The 23,228-nt window shown below is 39.2% G+C and overlaps 1 protein-coding gene across 1 annotated transcript; it reads right to left on the bottom strand.

Moving 5' to 3' along the window:
• Positions 1 to 175: 175 nt before the first annotated feature.
• TLR3 (toll like receptor 3) lies at positions 176 to 9,788 on the bottom strand. Its single transcript, NM_001011691.4, has 5 exons — positions 9,749 to 9,788; positions 7,877 to 8,325; positions 6,827 to 7,018; positions 4,154 to 5,982; positions 176 to 3,529 (listed from the first exon to the last, which is right to left on the bottom strand). The coding sequence occupies exons 2-5, from the start codon at positions 8,315 to 8,317 to the stop codon at positions 3,301 to 3,303; spliced, it is 2,691 nt and encodes an 896-aa protein (NP_001011691.4). The 5' UTR covers positions 8,318 to 8,325; positions 9,749 to 9,788; the 3' UTR covers positions 176 to 3,300.
• Positions 9,789 to 23,228: the final 13,440 nt, after the last annotated feature.

The raw sequence follows: 23,228 nt of genomic DNA, 5'->3' as shown, positions 1-23,228 counted from the left end.
CGGGGTGGAAGCCCCTTTCCCCACCCTGCGAGCCTGGCCCGGCCCTGTCCTCTCCTCCCCTCCGGCGTTGCTAGGCTAAACAAACCCAGTGGGCACGCACCGCCCAGGCAGAGCCATCAGCCTACGCCTTGTCGTCGCGTCAGGTGTGAAATACTGCCTCTGAGCAAAGGAAATAAAAGACGACATTTTCCCTTTAATTAAAAGTCCACCTCACCGTGAGGGATAGAAATCAGCTGACAGCTTGTCAGTGCCCCACTTCAAGCCCTTTCTTCATCCACTGCACTCCTATCTGCACAAGGAAAGACTAAGAGGCAAGTAGGGCGAGTGACTCCTCCAGCAGCCTTTCACAGCACACCAGGCAGCTGCAGCAGGAAGCACCCATGTACAAAGATGGCATCAGCCCAGCCCCTGTGACTGGGAGAGCAGCAGGGTCAGGAACAAAAGCCTGTGTGGGTTGGGGCAAACACTGCTCTAGCATTGTAGAGCTGTCTGTCTGTACAGAGAGAAGCATAGTTGTACCAGCAGCAACCTGGGCACACTCATGGCCAGTGTTATGGTAGAGGGAAACAACGTGCCAGCTTAGACTGTGACAGCTATGTGATTGTGACTGTGACTGTGACATGGCCTATGGCAGCAACCAGAAGAGCAGCACAGGCTGAAGGGTTCCACACTTCCCCGTATATATATAAAAGACCAGGACCACACATCAAAAAAAAACTTCACTATCTAAAGGGGACTACAAGAAAGAAGGGAAGGGACTAGGAAGAAAAGGTCCAGAAAGGCATCCAGATTTGCATCTACTCCTCACCCTGTCACAATGAAATTTACCAAAACATTTTTGGTATGCAACATTTGTCATAGCTGAACATCCCTCATTTGGGAACTTAGAGCCCTAATGCACTTCTTCAGTAAAAGAGATTCATGAAGATTCATTCATTTACTCTGAAACAGAATCTATTATGAACGTCATGAACTCGCTCACTACTCCCCATAATCCAAGAACCACAGCATAGAGAGGTTCCAACTCAGCTCTACAAACCTGAACATTCTACCTCACTCAAGCATTCCAGCTCTTTAGATATCCTGATTTTAATACAGATCATTCCTCTTTAGTCTGAGATAGTATCTTTTACGCTACGACTGTGGTACTGCTTTTCACTCATTTGATCTCTGTCTTCTCAGCAAATCACTATAATGTGGCCTGATGCCCCCCACTGTATAGAATCTGGGCAGTTCAGATGTAGCGTGTTAATCCTGAAAGGATTTAAAACTATTCACCACGGTAGGTAAGCCCATTTATTCACCCTCAATAATACTGTCAAACAAATATGTAGGAGTAGAACAAGGAAGACCAGGCAAACAGGGAAGCGTTGTACAAAAATGTTATGTCAAATATATTCATGTTTTACTATTGACCCTGTGCTTAATTCTTTCTTTTTTTTTTTTTAACATTACTCTAATTCTCATTGTGATCATTTACAATGTATTTTTTTCTCAATTAATTATTTTAAACTGAGTGTCAAAACTAAAATATTTAGAACACTGTCATACTTTTATCATTTAAATTGATTATCATTTACAAGCAATTGCACTTAGTTTGCATTAGCTATATTGCAAAAGTATCCATAACACATCTATCCACTGTTCAGAGATCAATTTAGTGGGAAGTTGTGATTACAAGGGTATCTTTATAGAATTTAGACAAGCTGTCATTTATCAGTTTAAGGGCCAGAAAAGACCATTTGATCATTTGATTTGATTTCTCATATCAGTTTGTCCTCAGAGTTTCTCTGTAAATTTTTGCAACTTAATATACATGTGAAATGCTAAGATATCCTAAACAATTCATGTTGAGGTGAAATGAGAAATTCTGCTGTATTTTGCTATTGCGGGGTTAGGAAACATAAGCACCCTTTCACGTGTTGGTCTTTGAATAAGAGAAAAAACGATTGACAAGGTGCAGCCCTGGCACCCCATCCTTACCACCTTGCCTCCTCAGCTTTCACGGCCTATGCACGAAGAGAGAATTTGTCACTTAGCCTGAAAAGGACCGAAAGATGAGATGAAAGCATCACAATGGGATAATCCTATTACTGTAATTAGGGAATCATCATCTATCACTTCATCTGTAAACAAAGCCTTTTGTTTTCACTTCAGGACTTCCTGGGCCAGTAAAAGTAGTCTACTTTGCTTTCAGCTCTTCCAGTGCGTGCAAAACCCAGTTCATTAAATTTATATTTCAGTATTATTCATTTCTATTTTATTATCACGGGACACAGGAACCTACTGAAATTTTTAATCTGTATGTACAGATCATAAAAAAGCTGCTTAAAAGTTTAAGTGTTAAACTCTTTGAAATCTATTTTCTAAAGCAGTAGAATAGAGTTCTTGGCATAATGGTAGTATTGAAATTGATGATGGAAATGCTAGGGGGGAACAAAAAGTAAAAGCAAAAATATTCCTGAGTTAATGAAAGATCGAACAACTTAAAAAAAAAAAAAGAAAGAAAAAAAGAAAGACAACAACAACCATCAGAGAAAAAATTAAACATTAATAGGAATATTCAAACAACTGTCTAAAGTCTACTTCACAATAAATTGTGCTAAAACTCTCCACAGAATTGCAATGAGCATCAAACACGATAAACAACATTTTGGAGCATGCTTTGCTGATTCTCAGCTCTCTCCAGATCAAGGTACTAGCTTATAAGTTTGAACCTTAATGCTATGCAATTGTTAACTACCCCAAGTTTTCTGTAAAGTATTTTAAGGAAGAAAATACCAAATGAATGTATAATAAATTACACTAAAGAATTCCACCGGATTTATCCCTTTTCAAAGGCTTCAACTATAGAAATCATTTCCATGCTATTGTGCTTCATACAGAAAAAATTTCAAGTTTGTTTTCTATTTATTTTCCTTCGAGATTTAAAAACAAGTGGTAGTGTCCATTCTCCTTTCTAGACAGGATTTGAAATTCTATCATTGCATTCTCTTCTATATACGCTTTTAAAGTAGAGAGTCCGCGGCTTTTCTGCATTACATCAGATGGATATTTTTTCTAGGACTTCAGTCATTCTCACCGCTTTTCAGAATTTCTCACGTTGTTGAAGCACATACTGAAATGACTATCAATTGTGATTACTTCAGTGCAGGTGAACTACAATATCGGCAAGTACATGAACTTAGACAAGTAAATATAAATTAGCAACCTTCAGTGACTTATTCCATTATGACAAACTTTTTTTTTTCTCAGTTTTTACTGAAGACCTGCTAGTTTTCTAACATCAGAAAACTGAATTCAGCGCACTTTACTATTAGATTTAAGTGCCATCATTAACTGCTGATGAAATGCATTGATTCTTTCCTTCTGAACTGGCCAGTTCAAGATGCAGCAAGATCTGAACATTCCTCTTCTCAAGCAAAGTGCATGATTCAACTTGTAATCTTGTATATTATGAAGAAAGATCAGTATGATGGAGTCTCGACTTTGCTCAATAGCTTGCTGTAAAGCATGATGCACCTTAAACCTGAAAGAAACATAAGACAAAGTTTTAAGCTCAGGCTTGGGAACAAATGACAAATAGATCTTTTGATAGTGCACATAATACTGTGCTGTAAAATCAGGGTCTAAATTCAAAGTGAAGTCTTAATGTATGTTTTATGATATAAAACTCTCATTACTTACATCAGATTAGTTACCTTTTAAATAAAGAATAAAGCATCCTCTAAAAATATAACCTAAGTCTACTGTCTTGACCTAGCCATAATTAGCAAGGTTCCTTCAGATTTGAGATCACTGCTGAAGAGCAGTGAAAAGAGTTGCTTAAAGATATATAAAAATGGATGCTAGTGATCACACCAATGACTGTTCTGTTTCAAACACATAATTTTAAGGAAAGCAGTCTGCAAAGGTAACAGTTTGACTTTTTGAAAAGAAAAAAAAAGACATATATGCAGATGGATTCAAATATCTACTAGTGTACATGTACAGCAATTAAGTTTATTAAATTTGTAACTGTTCCAAAAGTAGGATATATTAACGGAGAATTTGCATTGCATTTTTTATTAATCTAAATAGCAAAATAATTTACCTTGTTAAAAACCTGCTAAGAAATTTTCCCCTTACATACAGTGTTTTATATTCTACTCACTTCCTGCACCATGGATCCTGTAAGAGATGTTCAGTCACAATAAAAATAATCTTCCTGCTCCTTCTTATGCAGTTAATTATAGCTTCAAACTCAGATATTCCTGCTTCGAAGTCTCGTTCTTCTAGACAAAACTTAACTTGAAATTGCTCATTTTCTTCCAGAGAGGTGAAGTTTGTCAACACCCAATTTGTGTCCTTTCTTGCATGAATAACATAGGCATCATAATCAAACACTCCCGGTAGTCTGTCAAGCTCTTTAAAGCCAAGTATTCGATTTATAGAAATATTCCAGTAGAAAGCTATTCTCCACCCTTCAAAATGGATGAGAAGAACAATGAACATGAATTGCATCACAACAGTGGTAGTGATCAAAAACAGAAGCTTAAATGGAGCACTGTCCTTGCAGGCTGAGGTATCAAAATGCAACACCAGAGTACCGTGATATTTAGGTGGGGTGTTACAAATGTACTGAGACTGCAATCCGGGTATATATGCTTGAGTGTCGTTTAGCCAACTAGCAAACCAAGAAATGCTTTCACAGGTGCAATCAAATGGATTGAAATCCATCTCTAGTGTTCTCAGGCTCTTGAAAGCTGGACCAAACACGTTTTCTTCAACTGAGGTTATTAGATTTTTCTGAAGGTTCAACGTATTTAGAGAGGTTTGGTGATCAAATAAAGTCGCTGGCAGCAAATTCAAATTATTTGATCCTAAATCCAAGTCTTTTAACTGATGCAGACCCTTGAAAACATGAACTGGAATCTCATCAAAGCCATTTGATTTTAAATTAAGAATATGCAAGTTGGGAACGTCTTTTAAAAAAAGAACAGGTCCTCCTGGGTTTGCACATTTCCAAAGTCGAGCTAAATTATTGTGCTGCAAATTCAGAATATCGAGTTCATGAAGTCCATTGAACAAGTCTTCCTTTATGTTTGCTATGTTGTTATTGCTGATGTCTAGGACAGTCAGATTCCGCAGTGGATGAAAAGGTGAAGGAGAAATTGCCAGATTATTGCAACCTACCTTCCTTAACATCAGTTTTCTAAGACTTGGAACAAAAATAAATGATTCACTTCGCAAAGTCACATTTTTGTTGTAAGAAAGATAAATATATTCTATATTATTGAGACCTTCAAACTCATGACCTGTGAGCTCTTGATTAATTTCATTGAGACCAAGATCAAGAATTTTCAGTTGTCCCAAGGAGGAAAATGCCCCACTTTCTACTGTAGAGATTCTTGTTTTTGTAAGATTGAGAACCTGCAAGCTGGAATTAGCAAGTGATACAAATGTTTTATTAGTTATTCTTTGTAAGTTTGTGTTGCAGTTATAAAGACTTAGATATTTCAGGTTTTTCAGACCTGTGAACATGTTAGTGGTAATCCGTGGAAAATTGTTATTATCCATTATAAGGTACTCCAAGTGGTGTAACCATTGGAAGGAAAAATCTTCAATTTTCCCAGTAAGTGAGTTTATCAGATTCAGATGTGTAATGCTGGACAATCCATAAAATAAATGCGAAGACACATTAATGATGTTATTATCCTCCAAGTTTAAGTACTCTAATTTTGACAGCCACTGAAATGAGTCATCCTCTATCACAGAGAGAGAATTTTTTGAAAGGTTTAAAACTGTGAGGTTTGTTCCTTGCAGTCCCTGGAGAGTTAACCTGTTAATGTGCGAAAGCTTCACATGGCTCAGTGAGAGGTTCTGAATTGCTGTGTCTGATAATTCTGTACAAAGTGTCTTTGTACGATTTTCACCAAGTTCAACATTGTTCAGTATAAGGCCAAACAGATTTCCAATTGCATGTAAACATCCTGTGTGAAACTAAAAAGAAGGGAAAAACGTGTTTTGACCTAAACAAGAGAGTTACATGAGAAAGTTAAACGTTAAAGCCTAAATTTGGGAAGGTTATTCAAGTGAGAGTATCAGGCAGACTGGGAATGGAGAGAGAGGGATTGCCTCTCTTAACTATGGTAAAACTTATGCCAATTCAAAATATTCTTGCAATTATAATGTAAAAGTTTATACAGATGAATCAACTGGCAAAAAAAAAAAAAAAAGGGAATATCACTATTCACGCAAGTTTAGAAATACAACACTTACCATCACTCTACAAAGGTTTGTATTTTAACACTGATAGAGAACAAGCTAGAGAACAAGGTAGGTGGCAGAGCCAACACACACTTAAAAAAACCAAACATGCACAACAAAGAGGTTGATATATTTTTCTGCAAAGATTATTTCTCTGGAGTACCCCACATGCACAAATGAAGTTTCTCACTGATAACTACGGAGACCTATATTATTGAACTAGTTTTGCATATTACACTTTTCCCAAACTTGGATTTTTTCAGCTGTTCATCTTCAGTTCATAAAAAAAGCCCTGTATAAAATACATTTGATTAGGGTTCACAGAGGAACTTGATCTAGCTCTTGCTTGAGGTCTCTGGTCTACATAGGACCAGCTCTTATTCAGTGGCAGGAAAATAATTTTGTATTACATCTGAAGATCAGGAGCAATCCTATATGCAATGGAATAGTTGCAGGCTTGATCTTGATAGATGCAAAATATAATCATAAAGCAGAAGCCATACAATCACATAGGTTAAATCAGGATAGTTCCATTCTATACTTACACAGGCTGAATTTCTACTGAAATGCTTCCTACCTCTTTCAGGGGATTTGATGACAAATCAAGGCTATTCAATGAAGTGTTGCTAAGAAATTTCAAGTCTTCCTTGTTTAACTCAGTGATTTGGTTGCTGTACAACACAAGCTCACGAAGGTTCTTCAGCTGTTGCTGCAAACCTAAATTTGCTGACTTCAAATGATTATGAGATAGATCCAAAATATTCAAGTTCTGTAGAGAAGATGTAAATAAAAGTATAAAAAAACCTTTGTATGAAATTAAAAGAACACTCTGAAATATTGTACTAGAAATTGGTTGCAATACTACAACTAAAATAAATTTGTCATAAAGAATGGAAGCTTTCCAGATCCTACAGGAAAAAGCTTTCTGTGTGCTCCAAGCCCCATCAACGGGGCAGTGGTAAAGGGAGGACCGCAACTTCAGTTCTGCTCCCTGCACTGCTTTGTGTATAGTCGAGAGCTAGCAAGCACATTTTATGTAACTTAATTGGAATACTGAGTGTAAAAGAAGTGTTCAGACCTATCCAAAACATGCGTACTAATTCTCTTTTCTCCTCAGACTCTTACTTTTACATGACTCCTGACCACAAATACGCTACAGATAATACTTAACCACACCTAACCTACCAGGAGAAACAAAGGCAACTAAAAGCCTTTTTATTTTCCCAATCCCCAAAGCCCTGGGAGATAGTACATTTAGCCTAAGTATTGATCTTTACAGACTGAGTGTTTACACCCTGACCTTGAGGATTTAGGCTAGCAACCGTCATTAGGCCTCATGCAAGTCAGATTCCTGACCACACCATACTTCATCAGCATAAATCCTGTATGGAGAGATCATTTGACAAGATGCAGCAGAGAAAAAGGGATGGAGAGCATTGGCTCCCAGGACATCTGAGACTGCAGCATATTCTGACATAATAAGCCACTAGGCCTTTTCTTTAGGAAATCAACAAAGATCATATGCTGGGTATTTTCAAATGCAAATAGGCACATGCTTTGTATACACATGCAATAAATTCCACATACATACTTTATTTACCAGAAAAGGTGTATTTCTAAAGCTTACCTCCAGGGTTTTGAAAGGATCATTTTTTACTTCTATGATGTTATATCCTAGATTGAGCTCAGTCAGGTTGCTGCAGGAAGCAAACACTCCATCAGGGAGTTCGTGCAATTGATTGTGTTCTAGCTTCAAGATTTGCAACAGGGGCAAACTTTTGCACAATCCTGGTTGCAGTTTAGAGATGATGTTGTATCCTGCATTTAAGTAAATCAGATTGCTGTACTCGGTCAGATTTTCAGGAACTAGCTTTTTTAGCTGATTATGGGAAATGTCCAAGCCTGTTATGTTTTTTGGAAGATCAGAAGGAATTTGTGTCAGCTTTAGGTGACTACAATCTGCCATTGTATTTCTGATCTGACATTGCTTTCCAACTGATGCACACAGTAAGCAAACAGACACCAGTCTGAAAGATAAGCTGTTCCAGCAAGGAATAGAGCATCCCATAGTTTTATCTGCAAAGGCAGAATGAACAAATGTTAACAAGTCACAAATATTTTGATACAACTCATACCTTATACCTTAAACTGAAGGCTTAAGCAAGACAGGCACAAAAAATTCATGCAGTTTGAGCAAACACCATTTTTCACCCATGAGGTACTATCCATTTCAGTGGAAAAGGTATGTGTAATAACCGCTCTTCACTGACAATAATTATGTTTAAAGAGATACTAACAGTTTGTTTATAACTAATACAAATTTCCAACAACTCTCCCTTTTCTAATTAATTTTGCATTGCTTTAGTATGCATATAAACAAATAATAATAATTGACATATAAATATGACAAATTATACACAGCCCCCTCAGTGTTAATCACCTATGCCCTGAACTTCAGCTGTGCTTAAAATATTTGAAAATACACAGACTACAAAATACAGACCTGACTGTGCAGGAAGAGCATGTTAGGACTGCTTCAGCGGCATAAAGCCACGTTACAACGGCCAGAGGGGGACATGGTGAGGTTTTTCTTGGGAGCAACCTGACCCCATAGCAAAAGACCTTAGTAAAATTGAGTGGGAGCAAGGAGATAAGCAAGAGAAAGAAGAACTTAAAGCATTATAAAGCTGTGCTCGAAGGATTGCAAAATACTGATTAAGTCTTAATAAAAGTTAATTTCCTTGCTAAGCACCGCATGTGAACCTGCCCTGCCTCTTGCAGTTCAGACTGGTTCACTGCTCACCTGTGAGCAAACAGGAGAGGGGAGGTGACAGCAAACAACCCAACCCAGCAGTCTTGCAGGCATGTACTGAACACAGAGGCTCATCTCTCCAGCTGAGGAAGATGAGATTGCTCCCTAATTGTTCTCATTTCATCACTAAGTTTGAAAGAAGCAAGAAATGCACTAGGCAAACCCCAACACTGCTCTTTGGCTGACCTCCAACCAGGCCAACAGGGCTGCCTTCTTGTGCTTGGCTATTTTCATTGAAGGAAGTTTGGAGGCAGTTTGAACTGTTTTATGCTTTCATTGGGAACCTGGTGAAGTAAATATTATCAGACTTAAAAGGCAAGGTTACAGAATAATTCATAAGGGAAAACAGACAGAACTGGAGTTCTCAGTGATACAAGTAACGATCTTAAAAAATGCAAAACTGCAGCAGGGAGCCTCCAGCATCTGCAGGGAGGGACATTCCTGCTTCCCCACTATTGCTTTTTTTTTTTCAGCAGGACTCCCTCAGCCAGCTGGGACCCCAGCGCTGGGCACAAGCACCAAGGCACGTTCTCGTTAAGCAAACAGCAATAGCAATTGCTAACTTTCTTTTTGCAAATTAAGAGAAAGCCACAAGCCAAGAAATCGAAAAACTCCAGAGCAGAGCTTTTGCTTTACTCTCTGACACCCCCGTTCGTTACCGATAAGGGAAGAAAGACAGGCACTTACCTCGGCGAGCTTCACCTCCTCCAGCATGGGGCCGCTGGGCGCTGATGCACGAAAACCGCGAGGTGTGGCCGCCCGGGGACGGAAGGAGAAGTGAAAGCGAAAGCGGGGCCCGGCGCGGCGCAGAGTGAAGAGACTCCGTTACGGCCCTGGCTGATACCCAAGGCTCTGGAAAGATGCGGGGCAATGTTCCAAAAGCAGATGGGATGTTACTGCTGTGGAGATATTTCTCTCACTGTGAAAACAGTGCTCGGTAAGGATCCTTTGGAACCACATTAAGTATCCCTTCTTAAAAAGGGAATTTATGTGACGGTAGAGTATATTAATTTTAATAAATAATAACAAGACCTTTTCTATTATATTAAAATAAGAATTTTTTTTTTAAACTCCAGATAAAAGTTTCAAGTATCCTTTTAACATCATTTGTGAGTTCACATTTTCCAGTGACCTATCTACCTCTTCTCTGGAGAGTTATTTGCTCAGTATGTTCCTCTGGCCACAACAGACCCTGCTGCTTGATGTACCAGCACTGGTGCACCTGTGTGTCACAGATACAGAAGCCTCTCCCTCAGGACCCCACTGCAGGGCTCAACTAGCCAGATGCTCAACACATAGCCAGAGCACTGAGTTCAGCTCACGTTCAGCAACAGCCTGACAGAAGGTAGTCCTCATTCTTAGTTTTAAGATGCCAAAATGGAAAGCAGAACCATGCTCCTTTGCAGCAGAAATGCTGGAGGGCCTGTTTTATCCCCATTTCACAGCTGTGGGAAGACCAAATTAGTTCCATGCTGCAGCATGTGCTTCAGCACTGATAAGTTGACCCTCAGTGCAGACACTTGAAGTCACACTAAAATACTCTGAGGAGAATTTTCCCCTGTGTTTTACTACTCTGCTGCTCTGTAATCTCTGAAAGAGATGGCACTGGGGCTAATGAAGCACAATAATTAACACTTTATGGAGAGTATTATTCCAACAGAACAGTACTATCAAGTATTCTGCATCTTTTCTGTCTCTGCACCATATCCTTCGTCAACATAAAACCTGCATTTTATCTCACCTAGCGACTGATTCCTGTTCAATCCTCTATTTATATCAATCCTTTCTTGCATGATTGGCAAGAACTAGTAGATACTACTGTGCAAGGCAGACTCTAGGGTACACACAGTTGTGCACATTCAGCAAAGCACAGGATTTCTGAGGCAGAGGACACATCTATGCTTATTTACGTGGCATGAAAACACATGAAGTTCTCAAGCTTCCACAACTCCACTGTAAATTTAATGATACTTAGTTTTTCAAAAGCTGGAAAGGACATGACAAATCTGTAACAGAGTGTAAAGTCAAGCACACTGTTTGTCCAGAGAATATAGAGGAAAAGCAGAGTAAAATTAAGCAATACCTTCATGCAGGATGACAGCTCAAGTTAGTGAGTTCTGAATGATGACATCAGGCAGCCAGGCACAATCTTGAAGTGGTGGCCATTTCACACATACCTAGCAGCAGAAAGCAACCAGTTGTTGCACAGATCTGGTTTATGATTCTCTGGGCTCTAAACACTGAAGGGTGGAGATGTGTGTGCTCATGGATCACTCCCAGAACAAACATGCCACCACAGCTTAGCCTAGAACACAGCAGAAAGGAATTCTGCTGATCTTAATCTGACCTCCAAACACATACAAGTGCTAACACAGTAGCATATGATTATAGTTGGACTTCAGCATTTTCATAACCTGCAGATCAGACCGCGGGCATCAAGGGAAAGAGCCAAGATAAAACATACACAGTCACTACCTGTGCCTATTAGCTGCATAGTAAAAACTCTATATGCTATAGTAGGGCTTAGACAGAATTTAGAGGTCTACTTGGAGAAAGAAAGCAGGAAAGCAGAGAGGTGTATAGTTAAGATCTTAGGCGAGGCTTGACAAGTGACATTTCGCAACATGAATCAATGTTCTACCACTAGAGATAGAAGAATAGATGTTCTTCTGGCATTGTTATAAGACGAACTGAGCTTTGTTCAGTTGAGATCTGAGGAATCCAGCAGGTCAGGTGTTTTAGGTTCCAGTAAGGCTACTCATTTATCACTGCTTATTTGGCAGTGGAAGGTTATAATATCTGAATTACTGCATTAAATTTTTGTTGGTGCAGAAGGGAAAAAGAGCAGATCTGAGGCCTCAGATGCAGATCCCTGAAAAGATAGACTATATACCTTAATTTCTGGGTGCTATTTGAAGACAGGGGAATATTTCCATGTATTTCTTTTTCCCAGCTGACGACATTGCCTGGCTGAGAATTCTGCCCTTGTCTGGGACTTAAGCAACCCAGTAGTCAGCAGTAAGCAGTAGCTATAGCTGGACTACTTATCATCTCAAAATTCAAATCACAATAGACATGGAAACTCTGCAGCATCCACTCACCATCTCTGACAGTGGTGTATACCTTCCTGATGCATTGCAATGACTGAAGATCAACTGCAGAGTAAATCACATTTACCACAGGACAAGCTGCACTTCACTTTCTACCCAGGGAATCCTAATTCCAGAGAAGCCTGGGTCACTTTAAGATTAACATTTTAGTCTGGGTTAGAAAAGGTAAAAAGGCATCAATTCAGTATTTCCACTTTTGAAGTATCAGTGTTTCATATATGTAACACTTCATTTCTTTTTTTCAAATGTATTTTGCAGTGAAACATTTTAGCTTTTAATATACCAAAGTATTAGAAAGACCGGGGTTTTAAACTGTCATGCATTCTCATATTGCAGAAAAGCATTTGGCAGTTTCTGTCTCTAAAAACACTCCACTGAAGTTGACAATGTTCCTAAAATCTTGTTCTTATCCAGACCTACCAACTATGCATGCTCATTTAGTAATTTTCATTTGCAATAATTTGTGTTTCCCAGGATCTGCTTACAGCATTTAATGGTCTGGTTTCAGAATCCCTTCCTTTTTCGCCGTTCCCCCTTTCTCTGCAGGTGTTCACAGTGTATTTGTAGCAAACTAAATTGTATCCCAATTCTGATCAGATGCTACTGTCCCCACACCAACTGGTTTCATTGACCACAACAAACCTTGAAGTATAAAAAAGTTTTTGTAAAAAAAGTGCAAGTTTTTGCTTTACGCTTCACAGAAAGCAAACATGAGTGTAAATCTATCACTCTTAGAAATATTTTCCCACTAAAGATTATGCCTTTAAAGGCCACATGACTTCTGTCTTATAAACTTAGGAATTTAGATACCTAAAACTTTTTGCATTGCACCTTTTACTCAATATTCAGTGTCCTGAAAATCTTAGAAGCCCAGATTTGCTTAGAGCAAATAAAGAAGTACGATGTGCAAGAAAGGAACATAAAAATGAATGAAGGCCTTTGACATGGTCCCCCACCATATCCTTATCTCCAAATCGGGGGGATGTGGATTTGATAGGTGGACCACCCGATGCATAAGGAATTGGTTGAAAGACTGCAGACAGAGGGTAATGATTAATGGTTCTATATCCAGGGGGAGGCTGGTAATGAGCAGCTTCCCCCAGAGGTTTGTCTTGGGACCAGTGCTCTTTAACATCTTTATCAGTGGCATCTAGGATGGAATTGAGTGCACTCTCAGGAAGTTTTCTGATGACACCAAGCTGAGTGGTGCAGTTGACACGGAGGAAGGAAGGGATGCCATTCAGAGGGACCTCAACAGACTTGAAAGGTGGGCCCAGGTGAATCTAATGAGGTTCAACACAGCAAAGTGCAGGGTTTTGCACTTGGGCCAGAGGAATCCCAGGTATATATACAGACTGGAAGGAGCAGTCCTTGAGAGTAGCCCTGCAGAGAAGGACCTGGGGGTCCTGATGGATGACAAACTTAACATGAGCCAGCAGTGTGCTCTTGCAGCTTGGAAAGCAAATGGTATCCTGGGCTCCACCAGCAGAGGGGTAGCCAGCAGGGACAGGGAGGTGATTGTCCCTCTCTACTCTGCTCTTGTGAGGCCCCATCTGGAGTACTGTGTCCAGGTATGGGGCCCCCAGTACAAGAAAGGCAGAGAGCAGTTGGAGAGGGTCCAGAGGAGGACCACAAAGATGATCAGAGGACTGGAGCACCCCCCCTCCAAAGACAGGCTGAGGGAGCTGGGCTTGTTCAGCTTAGAGAAAAGAAGGCTGCAGGGTGACCTCATTGCAGTCTTACAGTACCTAAAGGGTACTATAAACAGGAGAGGAGTCAACTCTTTGTAAGGGAAGATAATGACAGGACAAAGGGAAATGGTTTTAAGTTGAAGGAGGGAAGATTTAGGTTGGATGTCAGGGGGAAGTTCTTTACTATGGGAGTGGTGAGGTGCTGGAACAGGCTGCCCTGTTCCAGCTGTGGATGCCCCATCCCTGGAGGTGTTCAAGGCCAGGTTGGCTGGGGCCCTAGGCAGCCTGGTCTAGTATTAAATGTGCAGGTTGGTGGCCCTGCCTGTGGCGGGGTGGGGGTGGGTTGGAGATTCATGATCCTTGAGGACCCTTCCAATCGTGGCCATTCTGTGTCTCTGTGAACGAAGACAAACACACTCACATGTCCCACCCTTCTTCTTCTCACATCTAAGAAACATTTGGCTGTGCTGACAGTTTACTTCAACTTCTTTAAAATGACCCCAGGAACATTTGTTGCACACACCCATTCAGTGTTGTTTCTGTCATTAAATTATGGCAGTAATAGAAAAATTATTCTTCAGGTTCTCTTTTTGTCTCCAAAATAAATGCATTTCAACTGTATCGAATCTCAGTGTTATGAAAGGCAATGCCATCAATCGCCAGGTATTAGAAGTTTCTAAGGTATACCATATCAACCAAGCACTCGATGTGCTGCATTTCACTTATAAGGTGCCAGACACATCACAAGCTTGCTTTTAAATGCAGTGAATATTTTCTGTGAGTCTTCCAGAAATATCAGTGCTCATGTGGTTCCAGTGATCAAACAAATGATCAAATGATCCTGCTTCTATATATTCTGCCTATAGTGGAAGGACTGGTGGCAATACTCCATTTTATTGTGAAAGATTCAAGACTGCTTGTATGTTGCTCCCAAAAAGAATTTTTTAACATGTTTTAGGCTACCTAAAATTGTATTATGTTGCCTTTGGTAGCTATAGCTTTTAGTTTGCATAAGAAATTGCAAAAGGTGTTTTAGGGGAACAACTAATTGGACAAGCTTTTCAGAAAAAAATACTAAATTGTTTGAACATGTCCATTTGTTTTAATACACTTGGAGTACTTTAATTTTTTAATGGTAAAAATGTCCCATACAAATTAAATATAATAAAACTAACAATGAAACAAAGATGAGTAGTAGTAAAGGATGAATTGACACTGTTGACCTGAAACTTCAGCTCTACCAGTGTTATTTATATCTCAGTTCTTCATTCTGAACTGGAATTATGGCCATTTGAGTCCAACCAACCACCTTTCAGGCTTTTTTCCAACAGCGCCAGTCTTTAGAAGTGGCTGAAAGGGAGCAAAAAAAAAACACATTTATGGGGAAGAAAAGTGAGAAAGGCCAATCATAACTGCTGTTAAAACTATCAGACTTCATACTCATTAGGTTCAAATCTGAGGACTGAATATCAGTGTCAGCACATTTTTATTAAAGTCATTTGCAGCACTTAAAATCTGTTGCTATCCTCTGATTAAGATTGTGAAATCTTTTATCTATAAATACAGTGCGGAACAATATCTTTCAATTCCTTCTAGCCAGAACAAAGATACAACAAATAGAGAAGTATATATTATAACCAGCTAAAAAAAAAACCACATACATTTAACAATTGATGCACATTTAAATTTCATTTAAATTGCAAGGCAATTCTTACATAAGTGTTGGAAATACGGCTATTTCAGGCAGGAAGCTGGAATTCAGCAAAAAAGAACTAGACCTGACTCAATAAATTTTGAGATCTTTTTTTCCTACTGCTTAGTGCTTCAAGCATACAAAAATACATCTGGAAACATTTGTTTGCAAATACAAATGGACATTTGTGCACAAATTATGTACTCCCATGCATGCTAATCGCTATGCTGTTCTCCATTAAGCATGCTGATACTGGGTTTAATTACTTTATGCCCTGGTCACTTGGCTATAATTTTGACCCAGAGGGGAATTTAAAGGAAAAACAGTATGACGTCCAGACTGATCTGCTGAAGTATCAGCTGGTACTTGAGAAGAATATAAATTCATAGAGAAGACAAAGTGAAATTCTCTTTTTTAATTTTTATTTTTATTATTTTCATATATGCAAACAATTAAAAATGAGGCTTGGGAAGTCATACACTTAAAGAATGGGTTCCTAGCTGTGGTAATAGGTCTACTCTCAAGGCAGACAAACCTAGGAGGTGTAAGAACTGGGAGCAAACTGAGGAATCCTGTCTGAGAAAGCTACCTTGCCCCACAGCAGCTGAGGGGGTTCATCAAAAGGAAGGATTCACTGCCAAAGATGCAAACAGCTTGACCATGAGAGACACCACAGGGATTTAAATGTGCCCAATGAGTTTCTAATATCTGTTTGAAATTGTGTCGTGTCACCGCCTGCTGATCATTATTAATTTGAGATGTTACTGAGAACGAAAGAGAGGTTCTGTAAGAGACAATTATACATTCTGCAGGCAATACTGATAAGGAACACAACAAAATCAAACCAGAAGAGGCAGTGTGTGATACTGATGCCTGTTCCCTGCTTTTATAAACTGATCAAAAATAGTCTGGATCAGAAGGATCTGTCCATGCCATTACCACAGACCACTATTCACACTAACACACTCAAAAATTGTAGCGTAGGTGAAAAATCCTGTTATGCGAGAGTGAGAACACAGCCAATGACCACTTTCAGCAACAGGAAAACTTCTAATAGTGCTTTCTATAACACACATAGAGAATATCAGAAAAAACAGCCATCTTATCCCATGGCTTAGCTCTTATAATCATGTGAATAGTACATCCTGATCTGATGTCTGAGAGCTTAACATCATGCAAGCTGTACATCCTGTCTGAATGCCAGAGTGACCAAGCTACAGCTTCTAAGGTTCATTTATGAGAAAAAAAAACAACTTACATGTTTTGTGCCAGGCTGTTCCAGACCACAGTGTGAAGCTCTCTGCAAAATGAGGGTCATGACCATGGTCAGAAACGTGACCATAATAGACAAATGCATTCCTCTTCAAGTATAGTCCATCTTTACAGACTGTAATCTACCTAATATTTGCAGATAAAATGAAGACATGCTTGCATATTCAGAATCAACCAAAGTATCTCAAGGTATTTGTTTGTACTGCAAAACTATATAACCAAAGTACCTGCTTTGGAAATCATTTTCCTTACTAACATTGTAAAGAGTTAATTACCATGCATCAATTCTGATTTGCATCCTTTGGGTTAACACAGTAAATAAATTAATCAGATTGGAAGCACTAAAACAAAAATGAAGGTTTTCTTTGGAGAAACTAGAGAAAGCAGCAGATACAGCAGATTTTATCACATATGGCTTTGTGATTTAACCCAGCGGGCAGCTCAACGCCATATAGCCATACATTCACCCCCACCCCCCTACTTAGTGGGAGAGAAAATAGGACAAAATAAATGACAAAGTAGAACTTGTAGGTTGAGATTAAAACAACAACAACAACAACCATTTTCTAAGAAAGAAAATGAAGAGATAAATAACATTGATGATAATTTATATATATGTCACTTCTTTATTTTGGGGAAAAATTTAAATGTAGCTTAAAAATAATTTATCCAGAATATTTTAAAGGTATTTCTGTATTGTATTATTTGGCAAAAGAAGCTAATAGCAGAGCTATGGGAAATATATTTTAGGTACTTCAAATATAAGTTAGGGGAAATACATTACTTACTTTTCTTTTCAAGACAGTAAAACTATTTGAGAAGCACAGTATCGTTATGAGTGCTGATGTTATACTACAAGAAAAAAAAAAAACTGTTTCTAACAGACTCACATTTTCGTAGATTATTTTGAAATGGCAATATCAAATTGTCGGGCTAGCTGTCATTTATTCAGCAGCCCATCAGATTTCTCAGTTTTTCGTACATGCATAAGGACACCACTAGATGTCAGCATTAACTTTCTCCAAAATAGAAACGAGATGTTTGATTTCTATTCACCAGTAGGAACATGTCCTCAAGGTTGACCGTGACACCCAAAGCTCCTCAAGGAAAACGTTTCTAACCTTAAGGCTGAACTTGAAACTGCTTGAGCATTAGGGCTATCTACACTGCGAAGTATATCACAGCCCAAGTGACTGTAGTACATTCAGTGAAATTTAAGAAATTCCACATTCATATTCCTAATAACTGAAAGTGTAATGTACATAAAATGAATCATTTCATTCAGCTGCAGCTAGAGAAAAAAGTCAGTTCTGTAGCCTTAAAGATTCTGGGATGTTTAGTGCCATCAATATTCTCATAGGCCTGCTGTTGCTGGGTTTACCAGATTTTATCTAAATAACATAAGGCGTAACATATGGACCTGACTGCGTTTCAACAGCTTCACAACAGTAATTCTTTAAAATTCAAACTGAATTCACTATGAAAGTAGTGAGATGCCTGACAAACATCCCCTTCTACTCTTAACATGCAAGCCTTAATCTCCCACAGGCCTGCCTACAAACTATTTATGATAACAGTTTTCTAGGAGGCAACTCATTAAAATGATGCAAAAATGAAGCTGCAAGCTCTTGAGGTCTTTTTTTTTTTCCCATCTGACAAAGTACCTAAGCATTTCTCTCCTCCTGATTCAGTTCATTCCATATCTGCACACATCTGTTACTAACACGAAGATAAATGCCTATCACCTCTTCGTCCTTTCTGAATTCTTGTGCTCATTGGCAGAAGCAGGCAGAACTAGACAGCAAATAGAAAAACACCTGGTGTTGGAAGACTATTCAAATCTGGACTTCTACCTTGCTTCTTAAAGCTTGTTCAGAACATTTAATTAGGAAATTTTGATTCACACATTGTAATTTGCTTTGAAGTAAAATTAGCAGAACACTTTCAGACTTAGACTTCAAGACAGATTTCTTTACTTAAGGATAAGGACTGTGGGAGCAATGAACAATTTGGGATTAATACTTATGTCCCAAACAATGTCAGTAGGAGAGATCTGTGTTTAGCTGAAGATGGAGATAAAAGCAAGTTGTGCATGGCAAACAAAATGCAAGTCAGAAAGTATTCTATCATTTGAGGTTCCCATATAATTTAAGCCTGAGCAGGCTATTTTACAAGGCCTTTTCTTTATTGTTGCTAAGTTGTTGAAACTTATTCTCCATTTTTATAGAGGACTAGGGCACCTGCAGATGATATACTGCGTTATTATTAACTGCATTTGCACGTCCAATCAGGAATTTACAGTTTCACAATCTCATTATGTTTTCAGTTCTTCCCTATGAGGTTTTTCCACCTGTATTAGAAATGAACTGACCAGGAAATCTGTAGCCTTAAAAGTTTCATAGAATCATAGAGTCATAGAATGGCCAGGGTTGAAAAGGACCACAATGATCATCGAGTTTCAACCCCCCTGCTACATGCAGGGTTGTCAACATCTAGACCAAGCTGCCCAGAGCCACATCCAACCTGGCCTTGAATGCCTGCAGGGATGGGGCATCCACAACCTCCTTGGACAACCTGTTCCAGTGTGTCACCACCCTCTGTATGAAAAACTTCCTCATAATAACTAACCTAAACCTCCTCTGTCTCAGTTTAAAACCATTCCCCCTTGACCTATCCACCCTCGTAAACAGTCATTCTCCCTCCTGTTTATATGCACTTTTCAAATACTGGAAGGCCACAGTGAGGTCTCCCCGGAGTCTTCTCTTCTCCAAGCTAAACAAGCCCAGTTCCCTCCACCTTTTCTCATAGGAGAGGTGCTCCAGTCCTCCGATCATCTTAGTGGCCCTCCTCTGGACCGAGTCCAAGAGCTCCATGTCCTTCCTGTACTGGGAGCCCCAGGCCTGGACGCAGTACTCCAGATGGGGCCTCACAAGAGCTGAGTAGAGGGGCACAATCACCTCCCTCTCCCTGCTGGCCACCCCCTTTTTTAATGCAGCCCAGAACACAGTTGGCCTTCCAGGCTGCAAGCACACACTGCTGGGTCACGTCCAGCTTCTCGTCCACCAGGACCCCCAAGTCCTTCTCCACAGGGCTGCTCTCAAAGGGTTCTTCTCCCAGTCTGTATAAATACCTGGGATTGTCCTGGCCCAAGTGCAACAGCTTGCAATTGGCCTTGTTAAACATCATTAGGTTTTCATTGGCCCACTTCTCCAGCCTGTCCAGGTCCCTCAGATGGCTTCCCTTCCTTCCAATGTATCGACTGCACTGCTCAGTTTGGTGTCATCTACAAACTTGCTGAGGGTGCATTTGATGCCATAGTTATTAGCAAAAAAGCAAAAGCAGTTTACTGAATCTAGAATTCAACACTGAATATGTTTAAAAATTAGACCTTTGCAATAGATAATTTTTACTGTAAGCACACAAAAACTGTTCCAGAGCAGTGCGGATCAGCACATTTCACAGGTAATGTCAACTGCAAGTGTTACATAAACATTATTCGGATTCCTAGAAAACCTGAGCTTGGTTTTAAATCGACGTTATATCAGAAGTAAAACCTGGAGATAAAAATGTTATTACGTTAGGATGTTAAACCAATGAACTTATCAGGCAGATGGTTCTCAAGTATATATGGCAGCCCAGATCTTGCCCTCCAAGCAAGCCGAGATTGTTTCTGGAAAAGAAAGTTCTGACTTGTGGAGTCAATCTTAAACACAAAATTGAGATGAACAAGTAAGCAATGGATCAGAAATGCCACAAACATTCTGTGGCATTCATGTTTTTCTTATGTCTAATTTCTCATGTTTTTAAATTCTCCCATGCCTTCTGTTACAGGCATGCCTGTACATCCTCAGAGCAATAATTCAACAGCAGTTTCTCCCCATCGGTAGCAGTTCCCCTTGCAATACTGACAAGGTCGGTGAGGTTCACATGAAATTATTTGCTGAGTTAAGTGCTGGTCACAACATTTGCAGCTGCTTGGATGGGCAGTTTTAATTTACAGCACATTTTTCACAGTTGCCAACTTAGGGAAATCACATGAAAAATTCCAATCCCAATTCTACTGTATCATCTGCGTAAGTGAGACTATTACCTAGCTTTAACACTGTATATCAATATGATTATGCTTACTTATATCCCATGAACTAAAATATGTAAAGTGGGCACTACTTCCTAATTACAGCCACATTTCATTCTGGTCATGTAACGTGAGATGAAGAAACATGAGGTATCAGAGCTCTTAAAGCAGTTCAAGGAAACGATTGAAGGAATCATTAGTGCTGCTGCACACAAAGATCTCCTTAATCATTTGGATACTGAATATATCATGGCTTTTTAAAAATGCTTACAGCAGTCATTGCAACACTGTTCTCTGCCAGATATCCTGTCCTTTTCACAGAAGTATTATATAAACAGCTTTAAAATTTGAAAAGGGGGAAAAAGAAGGTTAAAGGATATAAAAAAACTCATTTGTTCTCTTAAGCAAATAAAACACTGTGCACAAATACATTCCTGTACAGTGCCTGGAAACACATCAAGGAAGAGTTCTCTAATAAAGTGATCATATTATTCATTAACATTTAAAAACTATTCCAGCATACCAGTCTGTGGTATGTTCTCAGCCTGCTTTGCAGCAGTTCAGAAAAAGGTCCAAGGTTCATAGAGGAGGGCTTGTAAGCGGCTCACAAACAATGTGCTTGAAATTCCTTTCTTTTGTAGCAGGAGTGCAAAACTACAGTTGAATAATTAAGCTATTGAACTAGGATTTATGCCGAAAAGACTAATTTGTAAGCTGTGCCCAAAGTGTCTGGGTTTGAAGTGATTTGCATATTTCTTCCTCTGGTATTCTAGGAATGCTATGGGAAACTTGCTACCCCAGGTCTCAGCAATAGGCTTCTCATGCATACCTTTCCAAACTTGTCATTGAAAACATGAAAGCAAAGAGTGTGACAGGCAGCTTTAGATTCACGTAGCTTATGAATATAGGTATTCATGGAACAGGAAGTTAACTTGAAATCTCTCACAATGTACAATGAGATGCTACTTATCTAGGTTACATTAAAAATTAATCCTAATGATTTATGCAGAAGTATAGGGGCTCTGATAAACATAAGTAACGAAATCCAGCCACAGAGATGCTTATTTGCCAAGATAAAAGGCAAGCTTTGTATCTGTGAAATAAGAAGCAGTAGTGATGACAGTGAGCAGAATGCAGGGCAGCCCAGGGCATTTCCCCTGCATGCATACGTTTAGTATTCAAGTACATGACCTGCTCTTCTAATCAGAAATAGTGTGACGCTTTGCCATTCCCAATATATCCCTTTATTGTATAATAAATTAATTAACTTAACCATTGGAAGTCATTAAGCTATCAACTTACATCACTCATCCATATGAGATTACTTTTAAATACTAGTTTAAGGAATGCACATAAATTATGGCAGAAGCGTTCACTTGGATCAAGTTAGATGATATTCAGTGAGGAAGCTAATGTAAATGCAGTGGCTATTTAGAGTCAATACCAAAAAAAAAAAAAAAAAAAGGAGCAAACAAGCACTAGAGAAGCCTGTGTTGGATATAACAGTCACCAATTTTTTTAGAACAGTATGTGCATCCAGGTGCAACTTGTTCCACAGTCTGACATTATATAAGAAGGCTTTTTTTTTTTTTTTTTTTTTGCTTTTGACAGAATTTATTTCTTGTTTCACAGCTGTGTGAGCAATTATATCTGCATCCCTTACACAGACCAAAGAAGAGTCCTTTGAAAGAAGAGTGGAAGACATGCTCCTTCACAAATGGGCAGCTGAGCATGCCTAGGGGAAGCAAAATCCAGGACACCGCAGGGTGCATAACTGCATTAAAGAATCTGCACAGGCTGCCTCATCACACTGGCCTTCAAAACACCAGGAGCAGCGATCCCCTCGAGTTCCTGCTAGGATAGTGCAAAATACACTCAGTCATCTTCAGCAAGCTCCTGATACTTGCAGAAGAGATGCCTCCACCATCACCACTACACACAGTCAACACTTTATGCTGTAACAAACTTCTATGACCATAAGCCGTCAAGAGGGATGAAACTACACCTCCTAAATTTTACCTCTGCCTCTTAAAAATTGCTTGAACTTTTCAGTTCTCTTTGTACCATCAGTGTTTTTTACTTCATAATTGTCTTGAACAGATGCTTTTAAAGAGGTTATGACCATGTCTGCCTGCAAATGAGAGCCACATAAGAGAACGAACTTCAAAACTATCTATACAGTTCCTTGGTGTTTTGGACAGCAGTATATGGCACCGCACTGTCTTTTTATTGGTCAGCACAGTAATATATATTATGATATACGTAGTTAATAGCTAATAATATAAATACTTACTAATTACTTAATCAAATTTGCCACATTTTTCAA

The sequence above is a fragment of the Gallus gallus genome, chromosome 4 (genome assembly GCF_016699485.2).
Source record: "Gallus gallus isolate bGalGal1 chromosome 4, bGalGal1.mat.broiler.GRCg7b, whole genome shotgun sequence".
Classification (NCBI taxonomy): domain Eukaryota; kingdom Metazoa; phylum Chordata; class Aves; order Galliformes; family Phasianidae; genus Gallus; species Gallus gallus.
This window is presented reverse-complemented; position numbering and strand designations above follow the sequence as displayed.

Bases quoted from the DNA above. Each gene is read 5' to 3' on its own strand.
- TLR3 (NM_001011691.4), bottom strand. From the start codon at position 8,317: ATGGGATGCTCTATTCCTTGCTGGAACAGCTTATCTTTCAGACTGGTG. The intron at 5,983-6,826 runs GTAGGAAGCATT...CCTTCTTTTTAG, and splicing joins CATCAAATCCCCTGAAAGAG to TTTCACACAGGATGTTTACA. The intron at 3,530-4,153 runs GTGAGTAGAATA...TGTTTCTTTCAG, and splicing joins CAGGATCCATGGTGCAGGAA to GTTTAAGGTGCATCATGCTT.